The sequence below is a fragment of the Chenopodium quinoa genome, unplaced genomic scaffold (assembly GCF_001683475.1).
Source record: "Chenopodium quinoa cultivar QQ74 unplaced genomic scaffold, ASM168347v1, whole genome shotgun sequence".
Classification (NCBI taxonomy): Eukaryota; Viridiplantae; Streptophyta; class Magnoliopsida; order Caryophyllales; family Amaranthaceae; genus Chenopodium; species Chenopodium quinoa.
Window position 1 is genome coordinate 2578542 of NW_018744626.1, and position 25481 is coordinate 2604022.

The 25481-nt window shown below is 34.7% G+C and overlaps 3 protein-coding genes across 3 annotated transcripts; all 3 read left to right on the forward strand.

Moving 5' to 3' along the window:
- Positions 1-1326: 1326 nt before the first annotated feature.
- Positions 1327-6451, forward strand: LOC110700461 (betaine aldehyde dehydrogenase, chloroplastic). Its single transcript, XM_021878003.1, has 15 exons — positions 1327-1539; positions 1819-1961; positions 3375-3455; positions 3540-3688; positions 3806-3898; positions 3991-4114; positions 4204-4269; positions 4348-4414; positions 4562-4638; positions 4782-4895; positions 4977-5054; positions 5441-5592; positions 5668-5728; positions 5832-5938; positions 6041-6451. The coding sequence occupies exons 1-15, from the start codon at positions 1431-1433 to the stop codon at positions 6120-6122; spliced, it is 1503 nt and encodes a 500-aa protein (XP_021733695.1). The 5' UTR covers positions 1327-1430; the 3' UTR covers positions 6123-6451.
- A 1631-nt stretch (positions 6452-8082) lies between these two features.
- Positions 8083-14343, forward strand: LOC110700462 (betaine aldehyde dehydrogenase, chloroplastic). Its single transcript, XM_021878004.1, has 15 exons — positions 8083-8318; positions 8773-8915; positions 9975-10055; positions 10146-10294; positions 10798-10890; positions 10980-11103; positions 11234-11299; positions 11389-11455; positions 11568-11644; positions 11809-11922; positions 12011-12088; positions 12169-12320; positions 12436-12496; positions 12587-12693; positions 14002-14343. Exons 1-15 carry the CDS (start codon positions 8216-8218, stop codon positions 14090-14092), a joined length of 1506 nt encoding a protein of 501 aa, XP_021733696.1. The 5' UTR covers positions 8083-8215; the 3' UTR covers positions 14093-14343.
- A 784-nt stretch (positions 14344-15127) lies between these two features.
- On the forward strand, positions 15128-25425 carry LOC110700463 (mannose-1-phosphate guanyltransferase alpha-like). The gene is made up of 15 exons (XM_021878005.1): positions 15128-15588; positions 16149-16246; positions 16353-16453; positions 16569-16647; positions 16792-16852; positions 16953-16999; positions 17117-17209; positions 17297-17387; positions 21982-22030; positions 23653-23769; positions 23878-24025; positions 24127-24219; positions 24308-24376; positions 24983-25025; positions 25129-25425. Exons 1-15 carry the CDS (start codon positions 15531-15533, stop codon positions 25227-25229), a joined length of 1248 nt encoding a protein of 415 aa, XP_021733697.1. The 5' UTR covers positions 15128-15530; the 3' UTR covers positions 25230-25425.
- The last annotated feature ends 56 nt before the right edge of the window (positions 25426-25481 follow it).

The following is a 25481-nucleotide window of genomic DNA, read 5'->3' on the forward strand; positions in this document are numbered from 1 at the left end:
AATATAACTAAAGAAGGTATCAGCCACATACATCAAATATTTCTTCTAAAATCTATTGCACTTAAACTACTAACATGTTACTCAACTCTATAACTATCTCACCAAAAGAGTGATTTGGAAAAATAAATTTGTTGGTTTCATATAAGTTCTAACATTCTGACAAATCACAATGAATATGCATGTTTTTTTTTTTTTTTTTTTTTTTTTTTTTTTTTTTTTTTTTTTTTTTTTTAACAACAGCAATATGCATGCTTTTATGGAATAGTGAATTTGTTGGTTCATATGGAAATTTGAAAAGAAAATCAAAGAACAATTGATCTCCTAAAATTTATGCAAGCCGATTAATTATATGAGCCAATTAATTGGATTATGCTATATGAGCCGATTAATTGGATTATGCAAGACAATTGATTCCTTCTTTATATCAATTTAGCAGTTTAGCTAGACATATTGAAAACCTTGGAGAGAAAAAGAAGAGTATAGTTATGAAACAATTATTATATGAGGATAAATTAGCTTAGATACGCGTATACATAGTATTCTTTAAAGCAGGTCATACACTCACACTATTAAAGATATATACTACCTCCGTTAACTTAACCAATAGCCAATGGGGCAATAGATGTATGACATTAGCAAAATACAATTACAAATTACTACATCTATATTTAGTCATTTACCTATTATGGTTTTCATCCTAGCTTTGTTATCTCTCTCTGCCAATTTTTTTTTAATTTTAATTTTAATTTTTTTATTTTAAAAACATGTTACGAAGTGAAATATAACTTAGACATGCATTATTAATCACTAAAAAAAATGAAGTAGCTACCTTTTAAATGGCAAAAGCTAATAAGCGCCCCCGGAGCGTTAGATAAGAGAATTAAAGTACAAATATTAGAGTAAAATTAATATTAATTACACCGAACGACGCGTGATTTTGTCATGAATTCCTAACTTAATACCATTTTAACCAATATAATTTATCCTTATCTAACGCTCCGGGGCGCTCGTTAGCAAGATCGTTTAAAAATATATTACTAGTACATAATGGGTAGGTATTTGAGATTAATCTAAAAAATCACATATTATAATTATAAAAAAAACAATCGGATCAAGATTATAGTAGTACAAAGTCAAAAGGTGTCAACTATATCATAATAAACGAAACCGAGAAAATAAAAAATTAGAAAAGTTCCATTATCAGAAGGGACCCATGAAAAATGGACATATATGCAACGAGTAGCCACGTAGTAATTCATTATTCATCCCCATCCTAAGAGTCAATTCATCAATGTCCATAAACGTCATGGTTAAATTAAAGTTGGTACTACCTTCAATTCAATTATATAAACAACACTATTTTACTCTCACTCTTTGCTTCCCACTCTTTCTCTCTCCTCCCCTTTTCATTTCTTGTTAATTCACCTAAAATGGCGTTTCCTATGCCTGTTCGTCAACTCTTCATCGATGGAGAGTGGAGAGAACCCCTTAAAAAAAATCGCATACCCATCATTAATCCTTCTACTGAGGAAATCATCGGTTAGATTCTTAATAAAATTAATAAATTTCTCAATTTCTATGTAATAATTGGAGTTAATGAGCTAAAATATTGATGTTTCATCATATAATAGTACATACCCAAGTGGGTGTTTTAATTACTTATTTAAGCTAAACATTAGTAAGACCGATTGACACGCGATTTTGACACGGATTTTTAAATAAATGCGCGTTTAGGAAATGTATTTAATGCTTATACTTAGCGGGTTTGCTAGAGTTCATGTTTTAGGGATGTGGGTATTAATTGAAGGGTATTTTCAGGTGATATTCCGGCAGCAACTGCAGAGGATGTTGAGGTTGCAGTGGTGGCAGCTAGAAAAGCGTTTAGGAGGAACAAAGGCAGAGATTGGGCCGCAACTTCTGGTGCTCATCGTGCTAAATACTTGCGTGCTATTGCTGCTAAGGTTCTGAGTTTAATCTATGTTTTTGATTGACAAAGTACTAAATTATACAAGTATGATGTTTATTTTTATTTTGATGATGATAAATTTGAATTGGGTATTTTTATTGCTGAATTATTTGTGGGTTGGTGATGTTGGCATAATTTGCATGTCATATTTTGGTTTGGGAATTTGATCTGTAACTCTGTAAGCTGTAAAAAGTGCTTAAAATAATTGTTTTCATATAGTTTTGAAATGAAATTTATGTACAGTAAGTGTTATTATTGGGTAAAGTTTCCTCTTTGGATTGAATGTGGTACATTAATGTTTCAGAGTTCTTTATATAGGTCAAATAAGTTCATCAGATGGACATTTCTGGGTAAAACTGTTGTTTTCCTGAATTTAGTCTCTTGTGGTAGTATGCGGAACCAATTTGGATTGTATAAGCAAATAGGCAGTCATGTTTTGTATATTCTATGATGCTGGGATGATATTTTTGGAGTTATATTGTTTCGAGTTCATCTTAGTTATTGGGCCAAAGTGCGCAATTCTGGTAGTATATAGGTAATTCGACATAATTTAGTTTCATTTTCCATTTTTATTGTCCAATTGACCCTTCTACCCTCTAAGACAGGGCGGCATTGCTAAAAAATGGAGCAATGTTTTCTTATTCTATACACAAAAGGGTGTATTTCTCTTGATCTGAGTTTCACGTATCTGAACTGAATCAACTGATTGTATTTAATTTAACTTACCTATACTTTTTGTAGATGGACCTGGGTAGCCCTTTTGCCCCATAACATTACTTATTGGCTCATATCTGAACTTATTTTCATGCTTTAAATGACAATAAAGTGAGGACTATAGAGTTTAACTTGTGGAAATATCATGTTCATTTATGCCTTTTGGACTCAAGGTTATCTAACAGTTGCAGTTACAGAGGTATGATAGTGTACAGTACATGTGAGCAGTGAGTATATGACCTTTTAAACTCTGCCATATGTTATATAGTTATCAAGGGGCACAGGCATGTTGATGTTCGTATATTCTAGTTTGAGTTGTGGTTCCTGGTATGGCTAAGCTGTTGGTTTAGCAGATCAGCAGAAGTAGGATATGTGGTAGTTTGAGCTTGAGCTTATTATCTACCATGTGTTAGTCATTAAAGAATTCAGTGTTATCTGATCTTAGTCATTAACTATACTTCTTGGACATAGCAACAATGGGTCAAGGGCTAAATATTACTGAATTTGGGGGTACTACTGGACCCTTATAAGACTTAGTTACTTTCAAATTTGTTTTGTAGTATTCAAGTTGTTTTCTATCTATGTATATCTGATTCAAGTGTATTTTTGGTTGAAAGGTTTATTTCTTTGAGAAATTGGAATAAAATTGATGATTTAGTCAAATATATACCTAAATCCGACTTTTATTTTGCAGGTAAAAGAAAGAAAAGATCATTTCGTTAAGCTGGAAACCCTTGATTCTGGAAAACCATTTGATGAAGCAGTGTTGGACATTGTGAGCGAACAATTTGAATATACTCTTTTAGATTCTTGACTCCGCATTCCTATTGAGTTTCATGCTTCGATTGCATTTTTTTAGGATGATGTTGCTTCATGTTTTGAATATTTTGCCGGACAAGCCGAAGCTCTGGATGCCAAACAAAAGGCTCCAGTCACCCTGCCTATGGATAGATTTAAAAGTCATGTTCTCAGGCAGCCCATTGGTGTTGTTGGATTAATATCCCCATGGTAATTCCTTCTGCCTAAAATTGCAATGCTTGGGGCCTTTGGCTGTGCCATGCTTACTGTTAGTTTGTTACTGATCCTTTTTAATTTTTTTTGTTTTCCCTTTTCTTTCTGCTGAAGGAATTACCCACTTCTAATGGCTACATGGAAAATTGCTCCAGCACTTGCTGCTGGTTGCACAGCTGTACTTAAACCGTCAGAGTTGGCATCTGTGTATGTTATTCACCAAAGCTCTATTATATAAACATGCTTTCTCTATGCAACAGTCAATGCTAATGTCAGATAACAAATTGTATGGCTTTCAGGACTTGTCTAGAATTTGGTGAAGTTTGTAACGAAGTGGGACTTCCTCCCGGTGTGTTGAATATTTTGACAGGATTAGGCCCTGATGCTGGTGCACCAATAGTATCTCATCCTGATATTGACAAGGTTTTACCTTCCCCCCACAAGCTTTGCCTTTTAAAAACTTTTTGTGATTCATATTGTTTTAAATGTGACCATATTTTTGAATAAAACAGGTTGCATTTACTGGGAGTAGTGCCACTGGCAGCAAGATTATGGCTTCTGCTGCCCAGCTAGTTAAGGTAGAGAAGTTCAGCCAAAATTTCAATCTTCTTTCTATGTTTTGTGTGCCCCCATTTCTAACCTTAACTTGATTGCAGCCTGTTACATTAGAGCTTGGAGGTAAAAGTCCTATTATTATGTTTGAAGATATTGATATTGATACAGGTTAGTTGATCTAAGATCAAACAAAATTTGGTTCTTTTAGTATCTAATATATCTTTTTATTTCAGAATCAAATTTTTCTGACCTTTGTTCATCAGAGAAGCTTAATCAATTCCATCTTTTAACATATTGAAATTTGTAATTGAGCAGCTGTTGAATGGACTATTTTTGGCGTTTTCTGGACAAATGGTCAAATATGTAGTGCAACGTCTAGACTTCTTGTGCATGTAAGCATCCTATTTTGCAAGAAATTTGATGAATTGACGTTAACTAGTTACCGGTATTGATTTTCATTACTAAGTATGTACAAGTCTGCTAAGAAGGATCCTTTTCTGACTTTGGAATTATCTGTTCAATAATCATTTTACAGGAAAGTATTGCAACCGAATTTGTTGATAGGATGGTTAAATGGACAAAAAACATAAAAATTTCTGACCCATTTGAGGAAGGATGCCGGCTTGGCCCTGTTATTAGTAAAGGACAGGTATTGTGGCTTATTTCTTAATTTTAGCTTTTACAATTCTGAGCCAGCGGAACCATCTAATGTTTACTTCATTTGCTTCAGTACGACAAAATTATGAATTTCATATCAACAGCAAAGAGTGAAGGGGCAACTATTTTGTATGGAGGCTCCCGCCCTGAGGTAAAATAAATTTGTTTCTGAGTACAAAAATAGAATTATTTGGTGAACTGCACATTAAATTAAATAGAACAAAGTTTATTTGGAATCTGATAAGCATCAAATTAAATGCTAATATGAATGTTTGGAACACACTCAGCATATTACCCCTGAAAATATAATCTTCAGAATGCTACCTTTTTTTTTCTTTTTCATTTTGGGTACTAGAAGCAAAATGGTTTACATGCTAAATCCCTATGCATAAATCTGTTCATACTATAATCTTGTTAAACTTGCAAACCCAACTTATTTACTGATAATTTAATTAGTAATATTATTGCTTCAAGCTAACCGCGCAATGCTAAAACCTAATGACTAACGAGGCCTGAATCTGTGATGTATTTGTACAGCATTTGAAGAAAGGGTATTTTATTGAGCCCACCATTATTACTGATATCTCCACATCCATGCAAATATGGAAGGAGGAAGTATTTGGTCCTGTCATATGTGTTAAAACATTTAGTACTGAAGATGAAGCCATTGAATTGGCAAATGATACACAGTAAGTTTGTCAAATAATGATTCTGCCTCCTTAGAGAAACTCTTCCTTGTATTGATCTTAGTTTGTAATTTCCAGGTATGGTTTAGCTGCTGCTGTGTTTTCTAAAGATCTTGAAAGATGTGAGAGGGTAACTAAGGTAAGTATAATTGTACCAGTCAAGTAAACCATGTTGTTTTCTTGGTTGATTCAAGATTTAGCTCTGCAAGTTTTGTCTATTCCTTATTTGTTTGGTTATGCAGGCTCTAGAAGTTGGAGCTGTTTGGGTTAATTGCTCACAACCATGCTTTGTTCAAGCTCCATGGGGAGGAATCAAGCGTAGTGGATTTGGACGTGAACTTGGAGAATGGTAAGCTTACACTAACAGAATCTCTCTTTTCTTATTCACAGTGAATCGTGATTTCTGCTACGATGCTTCCTCCTTGATGTATACTCTTTGTAAATTCTACAGGGGTATCGAGAATTACTTAAATATCAAGCAGGTGACTAGTGATATTTCTGATGAACCATGGGGCTGGTACAAGTCTCCTTGAAGCTGTGAGGTAATTTGAATATCGGCATTGTAGTAAAGTGAACTGTGGTGAGACTGGATCTTGAAATGATTCACAGAGGTCTAGTTTACAGTATGTATGGAGTGAATAAAGGTTGTTTGATGCTGGAGTTCCGCTTAGCAAAGCTTAATTTTGTTGCGTGTATTATTACTTCAGACAATTGAATTGGATCAGAAATAAGATGGTACGTAGTTTGACTACGAAACTCTTTGTTCATCTACAATTCTACACTCGCAAGTCATGAACTCATGACACAGTATGTTCTGTACTTCTGTTTTTCTATTCATGTTATTCATTAATTCCTTGCTTAAGTTTCGACAGTGGAGCTGAATGAGGGTTTATGACTGTATACTATGAGTTTCATTTGAGTTACCATCACCTCTAGGCAGATGGAGTAGAACAGACAATTATTACTTTGATGAAGGCAAAATTCATACCTTTGTGATTTTCGGGATCGATGTTGGAAAATCTCAGATAAATTTTCATAGTATTATGTCTTTCTAAAACTTCATTGGATCACTAGAGATCTCCCATTAAGTATGCGCCAAATAGCTCAACCGTATAATAAATATAAACGAAGGTGAATTGTATCATTTGTATCATTGTATGTGCCAACCTTGGGCAAAAAATGAGATTAACCATCTTCCTGTTTAAGGGTAAAAGGGCTAATAGCATAACTTGTTTTATTGTTTATTATTCATCAGTACTTATTATATGTATATACAAACCTTAAGAGTTAAGATAACATAATAAGATAGGAAACATTAAACATACCATATTTCCAAAGGTATGACTCACTAATCACTACAAGTACATTATATCAACATTATTTAGCAAATCAAATCCTATAAATAAAAAAAAAAAAAAAAATTGTTTACCTAATAATTCACACACGTTCATGACAAAATAGAGGGAAATGATTTTGGCACACCCTCAATTGCTTTTGGCACACCCCTATGTGAGAGCACAGTTTTCTATGCTCTTCTCACATAGGGGTGTGCCAAAATCAATAAAGGGTGTGCCAAAATCAATTTCCCAAAATAGACCATTCCAACCTCTTTTTATTTACCCCTCTTGTGATGAGAAGGACACTCCCGTATTTTACCATAATATAATAATAATACGGAGTAATAAAAAAAATAAATAAAAAAAACTCTTCTTAGGGCTTGTTTGACATTGTTTTTGTTTTTCAATTTTAAGTTTTTTTTTTAAAACAAAAAATCAAAACAAAAGAAAAATGTTTTCACTTTTTAATTGTTAGTTTTCCAATTTATCATAATTTTAATAAGTTTTAAACTTTGGTTCATTATATGATGGGTCATATAAGCATCTAATATACTTCCTTTTATTAGTATTTAGTTGTGAATTTATCGACAATTCACGAGTGAATCGGTGTAATAAATGTTTATTTATTGTCAATTATTTCTATTTTTAGCTTCTTATATGCAGCTCTAAGGGTAGCATATATCATTTTCCTTATAAAACAAAGATACCACGATAAATCTGATTTATTTATGTTTGTGTTGTTTCGTAAAGAAGATCATTTCAACTTGTGTCACTTAAACATTATGTTAAACGAGTATAACTTTAGAACTTCCTTTGTTTTTTTAATATTGCACCAGGTTGACTTCTACATTATTCACATGCTTTCTTCTAAATAACAAACCCAAATAGCTCGATCTTTTTTTTTTCTCTTTTTGTATTTAAGACCCACAAGGACGATCGATGATAATCGATCTCATAACTACTTAAAACCGAAAGAAAAACTCTAACCACTTGAATTATCTCATGCTCTCAATCCATCCAATAACTAGTTTCAAGTTTCTAACTTTTAGTAGCACAATACCAAAAGTACTCCAACATTTTAAGGAAAACAGAGTAACATCTCTACAAAAAAAAAAAAAAAATTAAAATTGTGGCACAATTCCCAATCCATTCTAGAATAATCCATAGGACAATAGCGGTTTAAATCATCAACCTCAATCTTCACGTGTTTTTTCTCCTTCAAATCCTCTATATTATTTCGTATTATTTCATCAACTTTCTTTCTACTCATTTCTCTTTATCCAAGAAAAATGGCGATTCCTTCTCGTCAGCTATTCATTGACGGTGAATGGAAAGAACCCATCAACAAGAATCGCATTCCTGTCATCAATCCTTCCACTGAAGAGATTATCGGTTAGTTTAATCGAAAAAACCCATAAATTTCTTTAAGTGTCATGCTTTCTTTCAACTTAATTTCTTCATTTTTAGACTTGTAGTTCATTATGATCCTAGCATTGTGTTATTCAACTGCTAAAGATTTGCTTATAGTGTATATAATTTGATGGGATTTTTTTATTTATTTTTCTGATAGTGTGATTTATTGGGATTTGAGTTTGTGATTGCATTTTTTGACTTGGGTATTTGTTGAAATTTGATGTCTTTTTTAAATCATCTCTGAACTTGATGTAGTACTGGTAACATTTTTTTATATTGGGTTTGATTGGAAGGTGATAGAATGATTTATTGGGGGATTGAAATTACTTTTTTGTGGATTTGTTGATTAGAGATTGATATTGTTTTTTAACAGTGATTGATATTGTATTTAATGAACTGGGTTGTTAATCAAAATGGGGTTTTACTCCCATAGGTGACATTCCGGCAGCAACTGCTGAGGATGTGGAGCTTGCAGTGGCTGCAGCTAGAAGGGCTCTAAAGAGGAACAAAGGGGCAGATTGGGCAGCTGCATCTGGAGCTCATCGTGCCAAGTACTTACGTGCTATCGCTAAGAGGGTATGGATTTAGTGGCTGATTTGATCGGATTTGGTAATATGATCATGTTTTGATAAGTTTGTGTAGTTGGAGTACCAATGCTAATTTTTTGGAGGTTGGAATTGTAGGCGAATTGGAACACTTTGGTTTTGGGTTTGATGATTCTATTTTTATTTGATCAAAGTGGAGGAGTGATAAAATGGATAGCACATGTAGTATATGTTTGGAAAACTTTGTTAGAATGCTAGGTGAAAGATGAATTTTAACTTAATGTTAAAAGCTACTAGCTGGAAATTGGAAGTTAATCAGCTAGTTGATTGCACTACAAGTGTTGGTTAATTATCTTTAATGTCTTTATTTTTGCTTTTAGTGGGAATTTGCAGAAGACTTTAGGATATATCATTTCTCCTCATTTCATTTGAGTTCAAGATTCTCTCTTGAGCAACATTTCAACTTTGTTTTTTAATGGATGAACATATTATGCATGGATGTTCAGTTTTTATCTAAGTTGAAGGTGTGTGTTAATGCCTATCGGATCTTCTAGTAATTTGAGTGAGCTTGTAGGTTAGCTAGTCAGAGAATTTGAGCACTTTTGGTGATACCACTGAATGGTTAAGTACTATTGTAGTGGATTTCCTAGGTGTATATCTTATAATAGTCTTGAGGTCTGTCTTCGCTTTCCTAGCTTTTGGGATGTAAGGCTGACTGTCCTCGTTTCCCATTGGTATTCAAGACTCAATTGTATGTAATCCTTGAAGGGTCATATATTGGTTGAGAATCAGGGGGTAGCGTAGTAGTAAAGTTCCCACCTTCCTTATATCCTTTAGGTGTAAGATGCTTAATCACTTGTCTTTGGCTGGGAATTCTCTTTGGAGATCTCCTTCACACCACCTCCCCCCCCCCCTCCACGCAAACAAACCCTCATATTGCCTCGTTGGACCTGCAGATCTCCAAATAAAATATGCTTCGCCTCTCTCTATCTTTACACAGGGGTACTTGGGTAGAAAATATGGATCTGCTTGATACTGGTGTGGACTTCAGGGATTGCAATATCAAGGCTTACTTTAGCTTCACATGCAGGTAACAGAAAGAAAAGATGAATTTGCAAAGCTTGAAGCCATGGATTGTGGAAAACCTTTGGATGAAGCAGCATGGGATATTGTAAGCTTGTAATCTTGTGTTCAATAATTCTTGATTCTGTGTCTTTCTTGAGTACTAATTAGTAACCAAGGCTTTTGTTCTTATGTACAGGATGATGTTGCTGGGTGTTTTGAATACTATGCTGATCAAGCAGAAGCTCTTGATGCAAAACAAAAGGCTCCAATTGCCCTTCCTATGGAGACATTCAAGTCTCATGTGCTCAGGCAGCCCATTGGTGTTGTTGGGTTAATTTCTCCGTGGTAAGTTTTGACCTTAGCCCCCATCCCTCAAAATATAAAAGGTGAAAATGAAACAACTTTAAAGAACTCCCATTTGTTGGTGTCATCAGATTTATTTAGGGAAGATAGTAGTAGTGTTGCTAACTAAATTGACAAGGCAATCAGTCAAATTGAGGAAGTGCAACATGATACCACAAGAATACAAGATTACCTCAGTCATTGTCATTTTGTACCACATGATTAATCTTCATTGTCTTTATGTGTACTGAGTACCTTGTTTGGGTGGATCATATGTCCATATCATCTAGACAGACAAATAAGACTAGATATGGGCTATGAGATTTTAGCAAATTTTCTTTTTAGCATCCCATGCATTTCGAATTTTACACTAATGACACACTTGAGTTTGACATCTTACCTAAACTGAGAACACTGTAGTTCATAAGGTATTTGGATTAAGATCTCTTTACAGAATTACAGCTAAATCTGATGCTTAGTGTTGCTAATCTTTTTCTTTGTTGAAGGAACTACCCACTTCTTATGGCTACATGGAAAGTTGCTCCAGCTCTTGCTGCTGGTTGTGCAGCAATACTTAAGCCCTCAGAAATGGCATCTGTGTATGTTTCTTGTCAAAACATTTCAAGCTAGAATCTCTTTCTGATGCTTCTTTTATACTAATACTTTGTTACATGATTTCTTATATCAGGACTTGTCTAGAATTGGCTGATGTGTGCAGAGAAGTGGGACTTCCTCCAGGTGTGCTAAATATATTGTCAGGATATGGCCCAGAAGCTGGTGGCCCATTAGCATCCCACCCTGATGTTGACAAGGTTCATCCTTGGCTCCTTGTCCTCTTTAAGCTTTACGTTCTTAGTGCATTTGTGTAGCTCCCCGAATATTGAATATGTGGATGTGAACTCTTCTTCATATGCTTCTGTCCATCACATTTCTGTTTAATAGGTTGCATTTACTGGGAGCACTGCTACTGGTAGCAAGATTATGTCTTCTGCTGCTCAACTGGTCAAGGTATGTCATAGCATGTTTAGTCCATATATAAATTTTTGTGAAATTAATTATAGTTCCTTTGACAACATCAATTCTAACATAAACTGCAGCCTGTTTCATTAGAACTTGGTGGGAAAAGTCCAATTATCATCTTTGAAGATGTTGATTTGGATCAAGGTTAGTGGGCATTAAGTTCAGGCAACGTCGGTGCTTTATTATCTAGTAAAAGTGTAAAACTTACGATCAAATACATCTCATAACATGTCAAAATCTATTTTAAATTGGACAGCTGCTGAATGGGCTGCTTTTGGCTGTTTTTGGACTAATGGTCAAATCTGCAGTGCAACATCTAGACTGCTTGTTCATGTGAGTGTCCACTTGCAACAGAACATCTCCTGAATTTCGATGGTTTATTGTTTTTGTGTTGATATAAATGATATTTGTACTTTTGTAGGTTAGTGTTTTCTACAGTTTAATTAGTGTTTTCTACAGTTTAATTTTGTAAAGTTGAATCCATACAATCTTTTCAGGAAAACATTGCAGCTGAATTTTTGGACAGGCTTGTTAAATGGTGCAAAAACATTAAGATTGCTGACCCATTTGAGGACGGTTGCCGGCTTGGTCCTGTTGTCAGCAAGGGACAGGTTTGATAAATTCTTTCCTTTTCTTTTTGGCTTTATTTATTCTTAGCTATTCTGCACGGCATATTAATGTTTACTTCATATTCTTCAGTATGAGAAAGTTCTGAAGTTCATTTCAACTGCAAAGAGTGAGGGTGCAACTATTTTGTGTGGAGGCTCTCGTCCTGAGGTAAATTAGTGGGTGTACTTGTTACTAGCCACTAATGTAGTTTCTATAACCTAATATTATATTTTCATGGAACTATGCAGCATTTGAAGAAAGGGTATTTCATTGAACCAACAATTATAAGTGATGTCTCTACATCCATGCAAATATGGAAGGATGAAGTTTTTGGCCCTGTCTTATGTGTTAAAACTTTTAGTTCTGATGAAGAGGCCATCGAATTGGCAAATGACACCCAGTAAGGCTTTTGAATAGTGGAGCTGCTCAAAATATATTTTAAGACTCTTACCTTCTGTATACCTGCTCTCCCAGTTCATGAGCATCCTATTCTGACCATTTTCTGTATTTCACAGATACGGTTTAGGTGCTGCTGTGCTATCCAAAAATCTTGAAAGGTGTGAGAAAGTGACAAAGGTGAGAATTATTATCTATTAGAGCTTATTTGAATGTCGAACCATTTGTCAAACCTAGGTTTTTATGCTGTTTATTCATGCTTTGATCCAGGCCCTGGAAGTTGGAATTGTTTGGGTGAATTGCTCACAACCGTGCTTTTGCCAAGCTCCATGGGGTGGCACCAAGCGCAGCGGCTTTGGACGGGAACTTGGAGAATGGTGAGACCTTAATTTTTTGCGTTGTACTATTAATTCCTGGAATCCTGATCTATAAATGATGCACATTCTTTTAACTCTGATGCGCATATAGCATCAAACTGTTCAAATTTAGGGTATATACAGAACAAATTTAGGGTATAGCATCAAACTGTTCAAATTTAGCAATCTGCTTGTGTCTCCTTCCTGCTTTCAACATTTTTGATGATCCTGTATAGTTAACTTTGAAAAGTAGCGAATACGGCCTTAATGCATTCGTAGACGCTGTTTCTATTTAGACTACAAAAGCAGTGTATAAAGATTAATGACCCAAACAGATCTACATGGAAAGTTATGGTGACGAAGAAAGGCAAACTTTTGGCAAGGATCGTAACTAGGGAATGAGGATAGGATGGATTGGAGAGATGAATATTGGAGAAGAGGAAAGGGGTCAAAAAAGAGGAGAGTTTAGAGAAAGTGTTTGTTAGATTTTGTCCATTGTCCAATAAGATGTTATGGATTGACTTAGTATTTTCTGATTCAAAGACTAATTAAGAGATAAAAGCTTGATACTTTGATTAATAATGGCTGAATTGGATACAAAAGGATAGATTAATAGCTTAAGGCTATCACTCTCTTGATAACTTTAGGTTATCATTCTCCTAGTAACTTGAGGTTACTACTCTCAACATTTTTCCTCATAATTCACACATAAAGCCTAATGCATATACAGATATACTATCCCCTATTTATACTAAGGAGTTAAGGACTACTAACCTAAAACCATCTAAACATCCCAAATTGCCCTTCCTAAGGTTAATCTATTACATAAGATCAGTTCTCTTTGCTCTTGCAGCATCCTATTTTTATGATATTGAGTACCAATTCTCTAATACATTATCTACTTCGTAAACGATTTTCTATATGGTACAATGCATTAATTTTTGTAATTTCTTCAAATTACTTAACTTGTTGTGGTGCTCTTATTTGCTATCTGAAATAAGGCCTTTTTTCAGCATCACACGTTATAAGTTATGAGTTAGTATAGGAACCATTGTAACTTGAAAGGGCCTTCATGTTAACAAATTTATGTCTTGGGTTGACCAATTATGTATCTATGGTAAAGACTAAAGAATATTTCATAGTATTCTATCAGCGTTGTTGTCTGAGTTCGGAGAAATAATCCTAAGTTGACAACAGAGAGATGTTTATGAGGAATTAGCTTATAGCTTTTTGTGACATATTTGTTGATTGCATGAAAGACGTAAACGAATTTCTCTTAGCTCTTCAGCTCTTGTAAATTGAGGTTTTTTTCCTTGACTTTTTCTGCAGGGGTATTGAGAATTACTTGAATATCAAACAAGTGACTGAATATATCTCTGATGAACCATGGGGATGGTACAAGAATCCTTCAAAGCTTTGAAGAAATTTTAGTGGGTGTTATTAAAGCAATGGAGGTATCGAGATATCGAGGAACATGTCAAGATTGAAATACGGAGCTTACAGATAGTTTGAATAAAGAGGCTGAATATTAAGAGTGTATTATTTGTGTTCTCTACTGTACTACTTGATGGATATTCATTCTTCGATCTTGTAAGCAATGTAGTACGTACTACACAGACTTGATCCTCTCATTAATGGACGTAAAAATTTTATTGTGTTCATTTTGCCTCACAGAGTTGAACTCGTCGTGAATAAGCAAGGTAGACTTGATCCTTTCATTATTGGATATACCTCAAATATTGGCGAAAACGAGAATTAAAAATTGCTTAGCTTGAAGGTTATTCGTCTCATTGGATTTCCAAACCCCCCAGATTACAGTGTTTCCAACCACACCTTCATAATTAGTATATTAGTAGAAAATATGAGATTGCAAAGGTTGAAGGAAAGAATAGATGTAAATCATCACATTGATGGATGTAAATTGGCTTTTTTTTTTTTTTTTTTAATGTTTTTTTTCTCATGAAATGTGTTAAATCAGATATGAGATATTACACACCCAAATGATGGATATTACACACCTAATTACGGGATCCCCAACAATTTTATCATACCATCTGTTTTTTTTTTTTTTTTTTTTTTTGAAAATCATAGTAGATACTCATAGAAGAAAATCGTATTTGACCAGATCAATAAATGTAATTAAAACTTTATTTGACTCTATAATTTATATATAGGATTAAACATTTAAACATAGTCACGTAGGTTGTACTAAAACGAGGTTAAAGAACCAATAGACACTTAGGGCCTGTTCTCATTGACTGAACTCAGCTGAACTGAACTGAACTGAATATTTTATAAAAGAAGAAAATTAGAAGCTGAATTGAATTGAACTGAACTGAATTTCAACGTAAGAAAATAGACCCTTATTATGCACGCACTATGGCACTAGTAGCACGTGCTTACATTTGACATGTTGTGGTTCCAATTTGGAGAGCACGATTCTATGTGCTCGAGTCTTACTTAGATGCATGGTATAATTTGCGGATCCAGTATATCCGCCTGAATCGAACATAAAGTGTGACGGTGGAATTCGTTTGGATTCACAACAAATTGCCAAATTTTAAAATAATGCAAAAAAAAAAAAAAAAAAAAAAACGTTAAATTACCAACAACCTACCTTTCTTCAGGCTCCAGCTCATCAATCTCTCTCTTTGAGTGTAAATTAATCAACCACCTCGTATCTTATACAATATAGATCTCCATTATCTTCATTCTTCACTCACTCACTCTTACATCGTATTCTAACTCCCTGTTTCCGCGCTTCAAATCTTCAATTGCTACCATTAAAAACCACTTCTTTCCATGCTAATTTTAGTCCTTTATTCTTGAATTTTTGTGGGAGTTGCTTGATTTTAACAATGGGGAGCTCAGATGACAAAGTTGTAGCTGTGATCATGGTGGGTGGACCCACTAAAGGTATGCAATTCCCCAATATAATTCTGATTCTGGGTTTTGATTCAATTGTGTATAAATCTCATGATTTCAGTTTATGTTGAATTGAAATTGAATGAACCCATTTACCAATTATAGACTTTGATTGAATTTTGTGGCATGTTTTGATGAATTGTAGTTTTTTTATTCTATTTAGGACATTACCATTTTGTTGATTTTGATTATATTTTGTGGCATAATCTGATATAATTGTTTTTTTATTCTTTTCTTTTCATTCTTATTTGTGTAGAATTGAATCAACCCATTAGTTCATTACCAATTTGTTGATTTTGATCATATTTTGAGGCGTAATCTGATAAAATTGTTTTTTTATTCTTTTCTTTTCATTCTTATTTGTGTAGAATTGAATCAACCCATTAGTTCATTACCAATTTGTTGATTTTGATTTAATTTTGTGGCATAATCTGATAAAGTTGTACTTTTTTTTTTCTTCAATTTTAATTTGTGCAGAATTGAATGAACCCATTACAATTTGTAGATTTTGATGTGCATGATTTGATCATATTGTAGTTATTTTTGGACAGGTACTCGATTCAGGCCTTTATCTCTGAATATTCCAAAACCTCTTTTTCCTTTAGCTGGACAACCTATGGTTCATCATCCAATTTCAGCTTGTAAAAGGGTATTTGCTTTCACCAATTTGAAATTGCATTTTTTTTCTTGGATTAATTTTGTAATATGCATTGCTCAAAATTTCAATCCAATTATAATTTGTTGGCACTTGGCAGATTCCTAACCTAGCACAAATTTACTTGGTTGGTTTCTATGAAGAGCGGGAATTTGCATTATATGTATCTTCAATTTCTAATGAATTGAAAGTTCCTGTCAGGTGAACACTTCCTTAGCCCTTACAAGTCTATTGGATTTTTGGTCTTGTTGAAACTTGAAGCCTTTTATAGAATCATTGTTGTAACTTTTGGAACATTTTTGTCAATGTGGTTCAGATACTTGAAGGAAGACAAGCCTCATGGTTCTGCTGGATGCCTGTATAATTTCAGGGATATAATCATGGAAGACAGTCCGGTTAAGCTCTCCTTATTTCTTTTTATGATTATAGATGATTAGATTAACTTGATGGATGTTGATATGTGTTAATGTGTAATTTGATGTTTGTATGTTGATCTTGTGGAGCTGACAATGTGGTTGCTTTTCTTCTTTGTCCTGCAGTCGCAAATATTCTTGTTGAATTGTGATGTTTGCTGTAGTTTTCCTTTGCCAGAAATGCTTGGTAATTTACTTATTATGTCATAGTCTATCTTATCATAACTTCTCATCATGGGTATTCAAAATTTGTAAGTCCATTTACCTTATGTCCTTATGATATTCAGAGGCTCACAAAACATATGGAGGAATGGGAACTATATTGGTTAGCAAGGTTAGTCAGCTCTCTTTGTGACTCGTAGATGCTGCATCTTCCTGTTTGGGAATTTCTTGCACATATTATATAATTAGTGCTTCAGTATGTTGAATTTTTGTTAGGTGCACTTGACAGGTTTCTGCAGAGTCTGCCAGCCAGTTTGGTGAATTGGTTGCTGATCCTGTCACCAATGAAGTTTTGCATTACACCGAGAGGCCTGAAACTTTTGTATGTACAAAGTCCTGAGCTTTATTTTTTTGTATCTTTGCATCTCCTCTTTTTAGTGCTTGAATATGTTATGCTTGTATCATGTAGGTTAGTGATAGAATAAACTGTGGGGTCTATGTTTTTACACCAGACATTTTTTCAGCCATCCAAGATGTTTCAAGACACCGAAAAGATTCAGGTGATTCACTCAAAATTTTCAATTTTTTTTTGGGCATGTCCGAGGGATTTTACATTATTGCACTTCTTAACTAAGTTATCACCACTTACATAAGTTACACCAGTATTTTCTGCAAAATGATATGTGATCATCTATTGTTGCTTTGATTGTCTCCAAATCTTGAGTATAATTGCTTGTGTCATGTGCTAAATTCACATGCATGTACATTTGAAGATTATTGAATTGTTCTCTTATGTGATATGTGCAATAAACCTATGTTCATATAATATAGCAAAGTCCTAATTTTTCTTTTTTCATTTTAGTTGCTTGAACTTGTCAGTTTAGCTATTCAAATTTAAGCCTAAGATAAGAGTTGTAAAGAGTTGGAAATTTTCCTTATGCAATTTGGAATGTGGACACCCGAGAAGCTCAAATGTGAGCAAAAGCTTGCTCTGTTCTGGGAGTACCTGGGAGAATTATATCAACAGGGATTTCCATATATTGAAAGGTCTAAAGGAATAGTTTATAATTCTGTAACAACTATGTGATATAATTGATATTAGAATCGGCCCATAATCTCCATGAAACAGAATCATTATATGTGGGGTTTTGTGATTTTTTTTTTTTAAGTGTGTAAGAAAGCCAAGAAGGATAGTTGTGTAGACGGGATTTGTTCCCAAGTTTTGGGTGGTTCTACCTCTAGACTCTTAAGAAACTAAGCTATTGGCAATTTGGCATCCACTGTAGATAGATACCTGAATGTGGTTGTATTATAAATTTGATTGTAAAAGGAATTATTAATGCATAAGAATGACTGATTTGGTATTGTTCATTTAAAGAACACTTAAAGGTTTAGTTGAGAGGCTAAAACATGGTCATCTCCTTCTCTTTCCTGTTTTCTTTTAGGTGCTGGCTTGCCAGGTAGGGGTGTGTCTCAAAGGTTTGAAGTGCTAAAATTCATACATTACTGGGGAAGTGTTTGTTAATATAAATATTAGTCAAATTTTGAATTTTGGGTCATGTCCACTTGCAAAGCAAGGCAATAGGTCTTTCATTATGAATCATAGTGTAGATTTAAGTAGACCTAGAAGCAAACATAGGGAAGAACAGAGGATCCCTCCTCTAAATATGGGATGACAAAAGGTTCTACCACAACCTTTATGGATTTATCTATAAAGGAACTCTCAGGATAGAGTATACACAGTTGAGAAATCACATGTTGGGGGATAAAAGATGAAGAAAATGTAGTTAAGATGTCAAGTTAACAAATTGTTGGTGAGGAGAAAATATTTTGCAATGATTTAAGTTGTAGCCTTCAAATGCGCGGATGAGGTTTTTAAGGTTGATAACATTGGTTCTTAGAGAAAGCTAGGGACCAGAGGAGTTGTACATATGAGATGAGATGTGATACTTAGATTACAAACATGAATAGTACAGTAGTACTGGTATGATGATTCCATAAAAGTATTATTACTATCCATAGTCTATTAATCAACACACATGTGAATAGTAGTATGATTATTCATAGTTACATCATATATATATATATATATAAAACATGTGTTCTTTTCCAATTCCAAACCATAGTGTGAAGTCACATCACATCACTATTGTCAAGTCCTATCATATTATGACATCACATCATTATAGATATAATTACATAATATGACATATTATACTTATATGACAACATTAGGATTCATATGACATCATTATTGTCAAGTCACATCACTTCAATATACTCATATGACATCATTATTGTCAAGTCACATCACTTCAATATACTTATATGACATCATTATTGTCAAGTAATATCACTTCCATCATTATTATATGACATCATTATTGTCAAGTCACATCACTTCAATATACTTTTATGACATCATTATATTCATATGACATCATTATTGTCAAGTAATATAACTTCAATATACTTTTGTGACATCATTATATTCCAAAATTTCAAAATAGAGACATAACTCATTCTTGGTGCTTTATAGACATCTTTATAGGTGTGTTATGGTTTCAAACCACCTTATATGACCCCGGGAGTCACCCCACGTAATTAGTTCAGTTTTCGAAAAAATGTCAAAAAATGACCCGAAATCGTGTAATATAGCCTTCAATTTTGGAATATTTTTCACTTTCTTAGACCCGAAAATAAAAATTGCCGAGATGCTTCCCATGGACCCTAATACACCCCGGGAGTCCATTTGGGTGGGTAAAACCATCCAATATACATTCAAACTGTAAATTTACCCGTTTACATCGGGCATCGATTTCATAAACTCAAGGCTACCACGGACATTTATGGCAACATATAATGATCATATATGGTTCCAAACGACATTATATGACCCTGGGATGTAATCCCTGGTATCTCGAGACTTTTCGACACCGGGTCCCGAAACCTCTTAAATTGGCCAAAAAGCGTGTATTATAGCATTCAATTTTGCCAATTTTTGACTTTTTTTTTTACTCGGAAACAAAAATTTCCGAGAAGCTACCTATAGACCTAATACCCTCTAGGAGTCCAATTGGGTGGATGAAACCATCAAATTTGCCTTTAAGCATCTAATTTGTATATGGGTCCAAACAACATTATCTGACCTCGGGATGCATCCCGTAAAATTCCATGAATTTCTGACACCGGGTCCGGATACCTACTAAATTGCTCCCATTTCGTGTATTATAGCCTTCAAATTTGGCTTCTGTACATCATTTTTCCACCCGACAAGATTATGCATCCAAGTACTTCCATGGGTTCCCAAAGGGCCTTGGGAGTCATGGATGATGCCCAGAACCATCTCATTTATCCTTAAACGCCATGTCTTAAGGCAACGATGGCATACCCTCAAAATGACAAAACTAGTTGTTTATATGCCTTGTCCTTGGGTGCACATGTCTTGTGCACATTCCACACGCCCCCTTGCACCATCCCACACCCCAACACTTTGGCTTTGTCACTTGTCTTAATCCACTACTTAGCATATAAGAAGCAACGCTAACCTCGTTTTCCAAAATATAGGTGTTTTTAGGGAATAGGATTGGGGGGGGGGGGACGAATCGAAACGACATAGGGCTGAATCTCAGTGGATCGTGGCAGCAAGGCCACTCTGCCACTTACAATACCCCGTCGCGTATTTAAGTCGTCTGCTAAGGATTCAACCCGCCGCTCGGTAGGAATTGTATTTCAAGGCGGCTCTCACGGCGCATCCACCGCGTGAGCTTAGCCTACGACACGTGCCCTTGGGGGGGCGAAGCCCCTACTGTAGGACGGCAATCAGGCGGCGGGCGCATGCGTCGCTTCTGGCCCGGATTTTGACTTAGAGGTATTCAGTCATAATCCAGCACACGGTAGCTTCGCGCCACTGGCTTTTCAACCAAGCGCGATGACCAATTGTGTGAATCAACTGTTCCTCTCGTACTAGATTGAATTACCATTGTGACACTGTCATCAGTAGGGTAAACTAAAACTAACCTGTCTCACGACGGTCTAAACCCATGCTCAGTCTGAGGTTTAGGTTTTTTTATTTTTTTTTTTATTTTTTTATCCATGTTAGAAATGTGCCTCCTTGGCTTTACTTTGAAAAAAAACCTTGGTCTGATTATCAATTGATCATAAAAACTAACCAGTGTGCACTTCAACAACCCATAAGGTTTCTTCCAAGATGTTGTAGTTGTTATCTCATGAAGAACAAAAAAGTTCTCAAAAGGCACGATTTGCTTACAGCCTTCTCAATAGGAGGATGCCCTTGCTCTCATTTCAAGTATAAATCTGCCAATATGGATGATAGATGGAGACTATGGAAGATTCTTTGGATGTGGGAAGCTTTACGCTTTGTTTGGATAGCAAAGAAGGAAAGGAAGGGGAGGGAAAAATGAGGAAAGGGAGGGGGAGGTGAGCTCCATTTTCCCTCCAAATTCTGAGGGATTATGCTTATTAAAGAGAAAGGGAAAATGGATCTCTCCCTCTCCTTCCCCTTCCTTCCCCCAATATTTCACCCAAACAAGAGAATTTGTCTCCCTTTCTCTTTTCTTCTTTTCCTTCCATTTCTTTCTATCCAAACAAAGTGTGGGTGTTATAATTTCTAAAGTGGTGTTTTAAATGAGTTTTAATCACCTGCAGAGTGTAATGCTGTTTAGTATGTCATTCAGTCATTCCATCAAATTTAGAACAAGTAACCATTCATAAAAAGCTGCAAATCATTTACTTGTACATCCAGATTTTCATTACATTTCTTGTGGTGAAACTTTTCGGTCTCTTTGAATTCTTGTTTTTTCAATTAGCACTAGTAGAATTTTGTAAAAGAAATATTTTTACACGGTGACTAATATGACATAAGCAAAGGCAATGTCTAGAAATATGCAAATGTTAAAGAAAGGATATATGATATTTTATTTTCATCTTAGTGCCTATTGTCTTCTTTCCTAACCCAATTCATAAGGCATTCAAGTTTTATAGGGCTGGAAAACTTGTAGTGTTTGTCTAATAAACCGATACGTGTTCCTTTTCTTTATGGGAGTGATGGCTAGTTATGTCATTGAATAATCTTGTCAGTATTCTGATATTAATTGAATTTACTAGCATCTGATTCTGATCTTTTCCCTGCAGCCAATATGAGACGTGTATCCAGCTTTGAAGCACTTCAATCTGCGACAAAGTAATGTTCTCCATTTCTATAACTTGTTTTAGCTTATAATTACATGTAGCAGCTATCAGAGCACGTCCTCTGTCACCCTCTACCACGATCATTGCTTTGTGTTCTTTATAATACTACATTTGCTGTCTTAAACTGATGCCAATACTACATTTGTGTTCTTTGACAAACTCTGTCACTGCCTACTTGGGGCTTCTTAAACTGCTATCCTTAAGATACTTGGAATTGGAATGGAGACTAAAGTCCAAAGCTTCATATATATAGCTTTAAGTAAATGTCCATGGCTTGACGTTGGTCCTCTGTTGTGCTACAGGCAACTGAACAATTGTGTTATACTTAATTGATGTTGTCTGCTTTAGTTTGTATCGAAGCTCTACATCTACGCACAGTTAAGAAAGTATAACTCTGCTTCGGTTATCTGTTACAGCAAATATACATTTGTTCCACTTGTAGGTTAAACGAGGGAGAGGGACCGAAAATGACTTGGTTGGAAGGAGTTAGGTATGATATGGAGCATATGGATTTGCATGAGAATGAGGTATTTGATCTTAAGGGTTGGAGGAGGAAGATTTTTGTGGATGACTATACGGAATAATCACATTTGGTTCATGGAGCCAACCCCACTTATGGGATTAAGGTTTTGATTGATTGATTGTAGGCTTAAAGAGCTGGGTGCCAAAGTTTAGAAAAAAGATAGGGTATAAATGAAGCAATTTGATAATCTTATTGACCATTGTATACGCTAGTTTTTTAATTTATTAACCTATATTAATTTCAAACTTAATCAGAAATTGAAAATTATCTTTCAAAATTTGTAACTCCAAATTTTCTTAATCTATCATCCGTAAAACCTTAAATATCACTATTTGGAGAATGGGTCAATTCAGCTGAAATCTAAAGTCTTGTTTTAAAGGTCAAATTGTTTTCTGGTTATAGCATAAGTTTGCTGATTGAGGGTAAATTTTGTAAGCTCATGTGGAGTATAGTTTCTATTACAGTAGTATAAGGTTAGATTTGCATATATGTTTTACTCTTTACGTAAATGTGATAGAGGATATTTTAGAGAAGTATTATAAAGCTGAATTCTTATTTGTCTGGATTGTCATTTTCAATGGTGTCAGGGATACATTGTATTGTGAGTTTTGGATATTAATGGACTTACGATCAAATTTAAATGGTGCATTAAATACCCATGCTTCTTAATTTCTTATTCTTGTGAAGTAGCATATGGTCCTTTTTTTATTTTAAAGGAATTACGAATAATACTCTTATAGCCATGGTGCATTAAACTACCCTTACATCTTATTATTGTGAAGTAGCATATGTTCAGCGCTTTTCAAATCAAGGGACAATTACTAAAAAGTTTCTTTATTACCATGATGGTGAAGGGCTAAGGATACTCCCATGTCCTACCCCACCCAAGGCCGGCTCCTGTTTATAGGCATTGAAATAATGCCGATGTTTACCTTAGTTGTGTTAGATAAGACTAATTTTTTGGTAGGTGTATGTATTCTTATATAAGCCTATGTAGCTATTAGGGTACTTGGACGTTAATTTTGCATGTAATTGATCGTCAATTTTACAAAAATTGCTGGACTAAATAGACCTTCCTGTTTCTCTCACAGGAGTCTGCCCTCAGATTTTGTGAGGCTGGACCAAGATATTTTGACACCGCTAGCTGGAAAGAAAAAATTGTATACATATGAGACCATGGACTTCTGGGAACAAATCAAGACCCCTGGGTAAGATGAATTAATATAAATATCAACTTGTTTAGTATTTTTTTATTTTTTGGTGGAAACTTGTTGAGTATTATTTTTCCCGCCATCATCAATTATCAATTATTGCAGAATGTCTCTGAAATGTTCTGGTCTCTATCTGCACCAATTTCGAGTGACCTCCCCACATCTTTTGTCAAGTGGTGATGGAACAAAGAGTGCGACCATAATTGGCGATGTATACATTCATCCCTCAGCTAAAATACATCCCACAGCAAAGGTATAATTAATGCTCTTTGTTTTGATGAGTAATCTGATACAAGATCTTGCTATGGTGCTACTTTCTGAATTCTATACACGAATTCTCCTGAATGACAACAGATTGGTCCAAATGTTTCAATCTCTGCAAATGCTCGTGTAGGAGCTGGTGCGAGGCTCATCAACTGTATTGTTCTAGATGATGTTGAAATCAAGGTGATAATTAAAATGTTGAAATTTGAAATGTGCATGTAATTCTGTGAAAAAGTTATTGACCTGTAAATAATTGTGATTGATATTCCAGGACAATGCAGTTGTTATCCATTCAATTGTTGGGTGGAAATCAACAATTGGAAAATGGTCTCGAGTTCAGGTAAGCATTTATATTATGTTGCTTCAAATGTTACATTGCTTGGAATATACCAATGTTTTCTTTTGAATATCAGCTGCTGGTATATGCAAAAACCAATCCATATAAATCCTCTTACTAGAATGAAATTCATATCAATATAACTTCCTAAATTGTTATTCAACTAGGGGTGATGAGTACCTTAGCCAGCTTGCAAGCTAATCAAGCGTGGTCCAAGTATTTTCAAGTTGAGCAAACGTAGGGCTCAACTTGAAAGGCTTGTGCGCAGGCTCAAATTTCTATTAACTATTGTATATTCATATAATATATTTTGACATGCAATTAATGGCTAAGATCTTACGCAATACTTGTTAGAATGTTGAAAAAACTTGGAATTAAGAATGTTGTAAACTTGTAACCTAAAAGGGTGTTTGCTTTGTTACGGTTTTTACACTAAGAAACAAAATCAAAATATATTTTAGCTCGGGTATAAGTTTAATGAGCAGTCATCCAATAGTCCCAATATGAGGATTATAAACTCTTTAGTTTCACGTTGTAGTCTATATCTATCCTGTTTGTATTTTTGTAGGGCTTTTAAGATTTCTGATGTTACTTGATGATTCTTAACAGGCTGAAGGAGAATACAATGCGAAACTTGGAATCACAATTCTTGGTATTTTTACTTGCTTGTATAGAATGTGTTGTTTTATGTCTCTTCCGGTGTATTTTTTCGTGCCCTGATTGCTTGGTGCTTTTTTTTTTTTGTTTTAATGCAGGGGAATCTGTAAATGTAGAAGATGAAGTGGTGGTGATCAAGAGCATTGTGCTTCCAAACAAGACTCTTAATGTCAGTGTCCAGGAGGAAATCATACTGTAGCCAAATGCCAATACTTCCATGAAGTCATGAACACCTTTTTTTGTCAACTTATTAATACTGTTTCTTCCCAATGTATCAATTTCATAGATCTTATACTGACAATCTTCATCATTTTGTACCGCTAATGCGTAATTGTATATGTTTTTCTAAAGAGAATAATTTTGACTCAATAAAAGTTTATTTTTGTTTCATCTAATATCTGTGTATAGCTTTAAATGTTTAACTCTATCAATTGTTAACAATGTGATGCGG

Bases quoted from the DNA above. Each gene is read 5' to 3' on its own strand.
- LOC110700462 (XM_021878004.1), top strand. From the start codon at position 8,216: ATGGCGATTCCTTCTCGTCAGCTATTCATTGACGGTGAATGGAAAGAA. The intron at 12,321-12,435 runs GTAAGGCTTTTG...TGTATTTCACAG, and splicing joins GAATTGGCAAATGACACCCA to ATACGGTTTAGGTGCTGCTG. The intron at 12,497-12,586 runs GTGAGAATTATT...GCTTTGATCCAG, and splicing joins GGTGTGAGAAAGTGACAAAG to GCCCTGGAAGTTGGAATTGT.
- LOC110700461 (XM_021878003.1), top strand. From the start codon at position 1,431: ATGGCGTTTCCTATGCCTGTTCGTCAACTCTTCATCGATGGAGAGTGG. The intron at 4,115-4,203 runs GTTTTACCTTCC...TGAATAAAACAG, and splicing joins CTCATCCTGATATTGACAAG to GTTGCATTTACTGGGAGTAG. The intron at 4,896-4,976 runs GTATTGTGGCTT...CATTTGCTTCAG, and splicing joins CTGTTATTAGTAAAGGACAG to TACGACAAAATTATGAATTT.
- LOC110700463 (XM_021878005.1), top strand. From the start codon at position 15,531: ATGGGGAGCTCAGATGACAAAGTTGTAGCTGTGATCATGGTGGGTGGA. The intron at 16,247-16,352 runs GTATTTGCTTTC...GGCACTTGGCAG, and splicing joins CAATTTCAGCTTGTAAAAGG to ATTCCTAACCTAGCACAAAT. The intron at 22,031-23,652 runs GTAATGTTCTCC...TTTCTCTCACAG, and splicing joins GCACTTCAATCTGCGACAAA to GAGTCTGCCCTCAGATTTTG.